This window comes from Oryctolagus cuniculus, chromosome 3, assembly GCF_964237555.1.
Source record: "Oryctolagus cuniculus chromosome 3, mOryCun1.1, whole genome shotgun sequence".
Classification (NCBI taxonomy): Eukaryota; Metazoa; Chordata; class Mammalia; order Lagomorpha; family Leporidae; genus Oryctolagus; species Oryctolagus cuniculus.
The window spans coordinates 105508426-105517361 of NC_091434.1; the positions used below are offsets into that span (position 1 = coordinate 105508426).

Genomic DNA, 8936 nt, shown 5'->3' on the forward strand with positions numbered 1-8936 from the left:
TACCTTAAGAGAGAAATAATTTTTATTATTTCTATTTTGTGGACTAAACAACTGAGGCACAGAAAAACTTATATCCCTTGCTTGGGCTCAGACAGGCAGGCAGTAAAGGGCATGGCCAGGATTTGATCTCCTAAGCTGGATATTGTGAACTACTGCGAAAACTATTGAAGCTTTAGCTAAAGTGAACTGATAAAAACCTCACAAAAACAAATGAACAAAAAGAAAGAAAAACTGGGAGCTGTTTCCTTAGTCACATTATTATTTTTTAAAATGTATTTATTTATTTGAAAGACAGAGTGATACAGACAGAGAGAGAGAGATCTTCCATCTGCTGGTTCATACCCCAAATGGCTGCAACAGCTGGGACTGGATCAGGTGAACACAGGAGCTAGGAGCTCCAATGAGGTCCTCCATGTGGGTTCAGGGACACAAGGACTTGGGCCATCTTCTGCTGCTTTCTTAGGAACAACATAAACAGGATGGATCAGAAGCGGAGCAGCCAGGACTCAAATCAGCACTCTGATATGGAATACTGGCATCACAGGTGGTGGTTTAACCTAAGTATCAGAACACCAGTCCTTAGCCACACTGAAATAAGGTATTCTATTTTCATTATTTTCTTTTTCCTTTAGAAACCTGGTGCTGTTGGACAAAATCTATTAATTGAAGGGCTCACTTAACTATTCAATAGTTAACAGAGGTCATAGTGTAGACAAAGATATCCCACATCCTGCCAGTTGTATCCCGTTTCTAATGTTGCTGATTTCTCATTCTCAGGTTGTTTACATGCCAGTGTTTGCATTATTGCACAGGCTTAGGATTGTTCAAATATTATCTGAGCTGTAAATATTTTTTGAAAGCTTTTCCACATCATTGTGATTGGTTTTATTTCATAATACACGTGATATCGTTGAGAATCCAAGCTTCCCATTCTGTGTCAGTGACTTCAGCTGTCGAGCTCAAAACAGTAAAATATGAAAATGGGTATTAGAACTGCTTTTGTCAGAGCATGGGAATACAGAAGAACATAAATGTAGAACAGCCAACATTGCATTCTCTTGAGCACTTTATTTGTTATAAATACAAGTCAATACCACAAGATGGCGCCTTCTTACTTTCAACACCTATGATTACAAACAATTATCTTCATAAAATGGTCTTAGCTTTTTAATGTGTTGTTTTAGATAATATTGAAACCTTATAAAAGCAAGACTTGCTACAAACAGGATTGGTGTTCTATGTATATTAAATGAGGTCAGATAATTAAATTCAAAAAAATGTATAAATATTCAGATAAGAAAATTGAAATTACAAAAGCAGAGTTTGTCATCATTAAACTGAATAAGAACTGTGTGGGGTTAATGCTATATCTACACAGCTAAGATTCTGTTAAAATACAGTTTTGGTAATCAAATAATGTACCCCATTCTCCAATATAAGCATCTACCTCATTTGCACACCCCAACAATCAGTACACACTTCATTCAAAAACCCTTAGCTTTCACACCATCCAGCAGTTATGCACACTCCATTATCTTTAACAGAAGCAACCCACATAGTGCCATCACTCCCTGACTACAAAACAAAATGCAATATTTAAAGGTAAAAACTCAGAGAACTTCTGAAATGGTAACCCATTCACTTTGTGTTCATGAAAATAGGCAATCCAATTTGAAAGTCTTTGAACCAATGTAAACTCTAGAAAACTCAGTGTTGAAGCATGGGAAGAATAAAGACTTTGCACTAATATAGTGCATAACGATGCAATGCTACACTCCTCATTTACGGTAAATGCCTTGAATGGACTTTCCTCTGGATTGTCATTATGCTGCTGAAGATCAAGTTTACTCAAGTCTGTGGGAATTCCATCATGTCTTCGTCCTCCCATTTCCAAACAGGAAGAGAAGGATTTTCAGGTCCCTTGGGAAAACCAAAAAAATAAAACACTCACACCCACAAACAACTTGAAAACAAAATGGCAGACCTAATAATTCTTGACTCCATGTCCAAATGAAGTTGAGGCAATATTACTTTTGCAATATTTGTATTCTGCCCGATATATCACATCATGAGATTCCTCAAAAAACTGAGAAGTCTGAGAGCTACAAAAGAGAAAGCAGTTAAGGCAGTTGATGTCTACATTTGGATTTCTTTTTCAGATTACATGTCTAAGTCTCCATCGTAGGCTAAGGTCAGAGGCTTCTGTTGGGGAGGTGTGCTTTGATGTGGTTTTGGCTTCTTGCTGCAAAGGGAAAAGAATTCCTCAGATACACAATATACAGAGAGCTCTCTTGCATCTGCCAAGGACAAGTTTGAGGTATAAAAATGTAAATGGTATATGACAAGATTCATTGCGCTGGACATTTTTTTTAGCATTGTATACTTTAACCCTCTGTTAAGAGACGTCATAATTTTCTCAAACTCTGAAGAATGGTTTGGTGGAACCATGGCCCATGGTAGAAGGATTATTTTCCTTTTTCTTCTTGTTTATGCACAGTAACATGGACATCTGCTGCACACTAATTCCGAAACCACTGTGACCTCTGCATCACAGATGTTTAGCAGCGTAAGCAGCTGGAGCAGCCAGGCTCCCGCGCCTCCCCCTGCTGTTGTTTTTGAGTAAACACGCTTCTGCTCTTGTCTGAACCCTGACATTTAGCTGCCAACTCACTAGCATCTGTCAGAAAAATTGCAGCAGTTCTATTCCATGCACAGCTCTCCTCACGTGGTCTCTGCTTTACCAGAGGTCAACTGCTGTATCAGGTAAGGGAGTGTGCTTTTCCTTCTCACACACAGAGAAGCTGAAATGGAGTAACATTTCCGAATTTCCCAAGGACACGCCAGAACTGGGGCAAACGCCCTGCATTGCACTTCTTGTTTCTTAGTTACAGGTGACTCTCAACTTATGTTAATAAACATGTATAGCTGTGGTTTTTCTACCTTTTCCTTGCTGAAGCCTTTATTTAGGGGAGCGTTAAGCCTGTGGTTATAAGTAAATTAAAGATATGTTTATTGCAAAAATTAAATAAGAAAGGAAAGAGGAAGCAGGGAGTGAGGGGAGAAGGGAAGCATCACTATTTTCTTAGAAACGTCTCTATGAACTACAGGAAATCTGTTCTCTCTACATGAATAGAAAGTAAATAAATAAATACTGCTTAAGTCTGCCTTGCAGGCCCCAACCCCCACCATACTTGCTGCTCCATTGCTTCCTTCTGCTTCGCCCTGCTCTCGGAAGAGCCCAGCCCTCCTTGGGTTGTCTTCCCCAGCAGGAAACCATCTCTCTTGCTGTTTCCAAATGTCTATGCTACATATATATAATTTATATATTTATAAATTTATTTATATACTGTTTATAAAATAGTAGCAGCTATTACTTACTGGATACACACTAAATTTCAAGTTCTGTGATGAACAGTTCATATCAAAGCTCTCAGCACATCCCAGAAGATCCCTGAAAGGGAGGCATTAGGATTGCTACTGCTGTTCAGAGAAAGACTGAAGTGGTCATTGGCCTTTCTGTGGGTCACTGAATGATATGGGGCAAATCTTGGATTCACAGGACATCTCACACACAGACTGAGCCTTTAACCGCTTCACTATATTCTCCTTATCTCAGTGCCAGTCATGGGTAGCAATGCACTTTTTGTCCATATTTGGATTTTTATATGCTGAGTTAATTTATATTTAAAAGAAGCATTTTAATATGTACCATTCAGCGGCACGTCTTACAGTCACAATGTTGTGTACCATCATCATTAGCTAAGTCCAGGTCATTTTCATTGCCTCAAAGGCAGTGCTGTACCCATAAAAGAGTCTTTCTCCCTATGCCCCTCTTCCCTGACAGCCAATAAGCAATTATTACCTCTATTGAGTTGCGTACTCTAGGTCTATTAAGTGAATGCATCATACTACAGGCAAGACTTTCATGTCTCACTTTTCTCACTTACAGGCTAGAGCAATGAGCTTTATGTTATATGAATTTTACTACAATTAAAACTTTTCGATAACATTAAAATAGTTGTAGTAAGAACCTCTTCAATTAAAATGCTCAAGGTCTAATTTAAGAAGCAAAAGTACAGGTGTTTTGGCTTGATCTTTGAAGCAAACCAAAATAGCTAATAACTAAAGAGATAAAAATAATTTCCCAAAAAATTGCACATCGTCTCAGCGACCCATCCGCCGGCTCCTGGCATCAATGGGTATTCGTGGAAGATTTGCTGAGTGCTGGCCATGGGCAAGCAACTTCGAGCCAGAAAAGCAGAGTAGAAGCACAAACATGATCTAAGTCCTCTGCAAAGAAAACTGCAGCCTCCAATTTCCAGTTCTCCAAGGGAGAGAATTCATAATCTACTGACTAATATCCCATTTAAAGTCATTCATTTTGTTCTGTACATGTATTCTAGTGGCTCCATTTGTATTACTGGGCATAGGCTGTAGCATAAACAATGATTCTAGCTTGAAACAGAGCCTGAAGCATGCCAACCTACAGTATAAACAAATCAGGTCAACAAGAGTTTGGGACAATGTGCAAATGACGACTTGCATATCCACCCTAGTGGTGTTCTCCTGACCTGCCAAGAAATGCATTTGAAATGACAATAGGGATTTCCTCTTCCCAGCTCTCCTGTTGCCTTTGAGGAAGATGGTGGCATAGGACAGGGAACAGAGAGGAAGAAATAGTGGTGCTTCTAAACAAAGTGTTTGGCGATCCACCTTTAACTGGCATCTACTGTGGGCTACCGGGCAAAGAGAAGTGAGAGATCCACGCCTGAGGAGTGGGGAGGGAGAACAGAGATGGATGGATCTTTAGAAGTAGGTGACAGTATTGCCAGGCAGACATCTCAGCTTGGTCAGCCTCTGTGAACTAGGCCTGGAAAATTCTGGTCCAAGTATATATGTAATCGGTTTCTCCCAGTTTCCATGAATGGAGCTGTGAACACCGTGTCTATCTTGCAAAGAAAAGCGGGCTCCTTATGTGTAGACCTTCAACCCCTGATGGTACTTTGGGGTGTTAAGGCGTCATTGTGATAAAGACCTTACTTTTATGCATCTTTTCATATTATGCAACATCTCAACTGATAAGTACTGAAGTCACAATTACAAATGTGAGACATGAGAAATATGATAGCATTTAAAAGAAATCAACATCCTCTCCAATGTTAATCTCTGAACCACCAAATATGATGGTGCTTTGCTGGATAGCTGTGGCTTTACAAAGCTTCCTGGCTGTTGAAAAACAGTTAGAAACCCAATAAGAGGAGCTGGGGACACAGCTGCCTGCAGCCAAGACAACAACTGGGAAACTGGTCTTTAGTGCCCTCAGCTCCCTTTCCATTTACAGAAATCATTTTTTTTAAGAAACAAATTTCTTTTTTTTAAATCCTTTTCCTCTTAATGCTGGTCTCGGGCTGGGCATGATAACCTGCTCATTCACATTGAACCAGAATTCACAAGGGCCTGGCACATTGGCCACCACCCCCACCAGTCATCCTGTGCCCAATGGACATCTCTCATCCATCACACTCTTCTCTCCTGTTGAGCTGCAGTGTAGCTCATCACTTTTCCTAATAGAGCACCTGTGACGACGACCACTGCTTGTAGAGCTGGCACAGCGATAAAACCATTTTGCAGTCCTGGCTGTGAGAGATCACTGACTGACACATTTGAGAGTGGCCTCTTCCAGGGTCGTTTGCATTGTAGCAAAGGATGAAAAACACACGAAGCCAGAAAATTGAGCTCGTTGTGGATTGACAGGAAGTTGCTGGCAGTTCTGAGCACCCTTGAATTCAAGCCACAAGGGCACAACCCTAGGCCAGTGAAGATTGAATATTTTGATGAAAGCAGCAAAATGTCATTAATTCTGGCAGCTTCCTGTGAGAGGTAAGCCTCTAGAAGTGGGGCAGCACTCTCAAACTTGGAAAGAGAACTCCATTACCCAGCTGTGCTAGGAAAGGCAGGATGGATATAGTTATTCAGAGTAATTTCCAGGCACTTTGTGAAGGGTAACTACACGCTCACCCAGTGGTCATCCTCACTAAACTGCCTCAATGATATTTATTGCCAGGGGAGCTGGGGGGCATCAGTACTATTTCTAAAGTCGAAAACACTAATGGCAGATGTTCAAGTGGTTATATCTCAGAGAAACAGACCATAAGAAGACTATTTTTCTATATTTTCTCAACAGCATCTCCTAGGTTTATTACGAATCACTTTCATCCAAAGTATCCTCCTAAGACCTGACATGACATAGCAGCTCTTTTGTCCTAAGTCTTTTATTTTGGAGAAAAATATAGAATTCCCAGAAGTGCTATCTTCTAACTCCCCTGAAGGCTATTTAACAAAACAAGATGCTGTGAAAATATCTCCTTGGGTTTCTTTAAGCAGTTCGCACGTAGCAGTAAACAGTGTGTGTTTTGATATCTACAGATCTGTTTTCAGGTCTGCAGCTTACTTAACCCATAAAAAAGGAAGCTCTACAAAAGGGAAAGCTGTAGACCTTACACTGAATCTGAGCAGTTTTTACCATTACTCAAGGGAAAAAGACTAGAGACATAGAAAGACCAGTAGAAGAAGCATGTACTCTGAGGTAACCTGCAGTGGATTCTACATGGCTAGTGACCTTAGAAAAGCCATTTCATTTTCAGAAGATCAACTTCTTGTTCTCTAAAATGAGGATGATGGGGCAGGTACTTGGCCAGTAGCTAAGATGCCCACCTCCCATTTCTGAGTGCTCGGGTTCAAATCCGGGGTCTGCTTAATTCCAGCTTCCTGCTAATTCATATCATGGGACACAGCAGGTGGTGGCTCAGTCAGGTCCCTACTACCCACATATAAGACCCAATTTGAGTTCTTGGTCCCTAGCTTTTTCAAAGCAGCCAAGCTTTGGTTGTTGTGGGCATTTGGGGAGTGAGCCAGCAGATGGGGACTGAACAAACAGATGGGAACTAGCAGATCTACCCCACCTTCCCCTTGCCTTCTGCCTATGCAAAGAAAAAAATCCATGAGGATGATAGAAGCAACACCTCAGCTTATTATGATTCAAAAAGGCAACATATGTAATGTTTGACAATAAGTATTATATTTTCTCCTAGACATTTTTCTAAAAACCATGAATAATAAATCAGTTGCCATTAATCTATTCACTGATTTCTCTACTTATTCATTTGCTCAGTAAATATTCATCAAATTTGTACCTTTAAAAAATCAACAAGAGTCATCATCTTTCCCCTCCCCAGAAGTCCTTGGGGTTTGGGTGAAAGATGTATATACAAATAGCTACAACACCAACATAAAGTAAATGCCACAGTAAATGGGCTTGTTGTACCAGACTGTTGGACAAGGAAAATGTTGATATTTGAATTATACGGGGAAGAACTAGTAGAATTTCAATAATTAGAGGGGAAAAGTTCACAAGTGGGATATAGGTAATAAACCATGGAAGAAGACTCCTTCATAACCCCAAAGACCCTAACATAAGATGATTACTGCGAAAAATTATCCTGCAAAAGAATATCTAGTCTTATGTTCAAACACTATAAAATCTTTTATACTACTAAGGGCCACCTTTATTGTACAAAATGCTATTTTAAAAAATAGAGACCATAAATATACACACAGAGCAAATAAAACAGTCTGCAAATAAGTACTTAGGTATTACAATAAAATTTCAGAAACAGCAGCAAAAGCAGACCCAAAGCAATGCTGTTTTCTCAAACAATTTAAGTGGAAATGAATATTGTGAATGCAAAAAACTGACCTTGGCTATGGAAAGAGAGACTGAAGCAGTGACAAGATGACCGATGAAAGATAAATGCAAATGTTGAATAAAACCATGTTACAAACATGAAATGAGACATAAATAATATCGTATAATGAAATATTAATCTATAATATAGGATTATTGATGGAGCTGTATAATTAAGCAAATCAATTAAATATTAGAGTAGAAAATTTAATATTTCCTCTAAATCAAAAGGTTTACTGTGGCAGGCATTTGTTCTACTGGTTAAAACACTGCTTGGAATGCCTGTAACCCTTACTGGAGTCCCTGGGTTCAAGTCCCATCTCTGCTCTCAATTCCAGCTTGCGCCAGTGCAAGTCCCTTCCATACATGTTATAGACCCAGATTGAGTTGCTGTCTCCTACTTTTGGTCATGCACAACCCTTCCCCTTGCAGGCATTTGAACAGTGAACCAGTGTGTAAGAGCTCTCTGCCTGCCAGTCTGTCTCTCACTCTTATTTTATTTACTAAATTAAAAAAAAAAAAAACCTTCATTAATTTTATTTTCTTTTTGGTTTCTTACTTTGCTCAATGAAAAAAAAAAAAAAAAGGAAAGTTTAAATATATGAGCCTAAACAACACACTAGATTTGTCCAAGGTGCAGGGAATTTGTAAAAGTTGAAATTGAAAGAGTTGTTGGGGCTCCCATTATGGAAGAATTTAGTTATCCAGGGATGACTGGTGTTGCTGCCAGTGAGAAAGCACTACTTATGTATGAACAGGAGAGGAGCTAAGTTTGAGGAAGACTAATCTCACTTTAGACTGTCATGGGGAGCATTTGTAACAGGCAATGATGGAGTTACTGTGGTACTCCCAAAGGAGAACTATTGAGGGCAGCTTTGGGCATGAAAAAAATAAATACATATGGGAAACAATGTGCATAGATATATATTCATGTAATTTAGTCACTAAAAATATGAGAAAATTCCATTGATATTTATATTTTAAACTTTTTCTAGAAAATTATATTTGTTATCAGAATAGTCATGTATCTAATAAATCCCCAAAGTCTAGAGTCAAAAATAAATATCTGTTAAAGCAATGCGCTAAAGTTAACACATTTTTAGATAGAAGGACATGGAGAAATACAGCTTATGTATTACTGCATGTTAATTTTTAGTCTGTTACATATTCAAGGAAAGAGGAAACCTTAGAT

The 8936-nt window shown here is 39.1% G+C and overlaps 1 protein-coding gene across 4 annotated transcripts in view; it reads right to left on the reverse strand.

Annotated features, from left to right (window-relative positions):
- Positions 1 to 728: 728 nt before the first annotated feature.
- THSD7B (thrombospondin type 1 domain containing 7B) overlaps positions 729 to 8936 on the reverse strand; it is a 1008953-nt gene continuing 1000745 nt past the window's right edge. For 3 of the 4 annotated variants that reach the window (XM_051849593.2, XM_051849594.2, XM_070071550.1), the window contains exon 28: positions 729 to 2242. In XM_051849593.2, the coding sequence (XP_051705553.2) occupies positions 2161 to 2242 (82 nt within the window). In that variant the 3' untranslated portion in view covers positions 729 to 2160. The remainder of the gene's footprint in view (positions 2243 to 8936) is intronic. The other variant, XM_070071551.1, reaches the window with a different exon arrangement.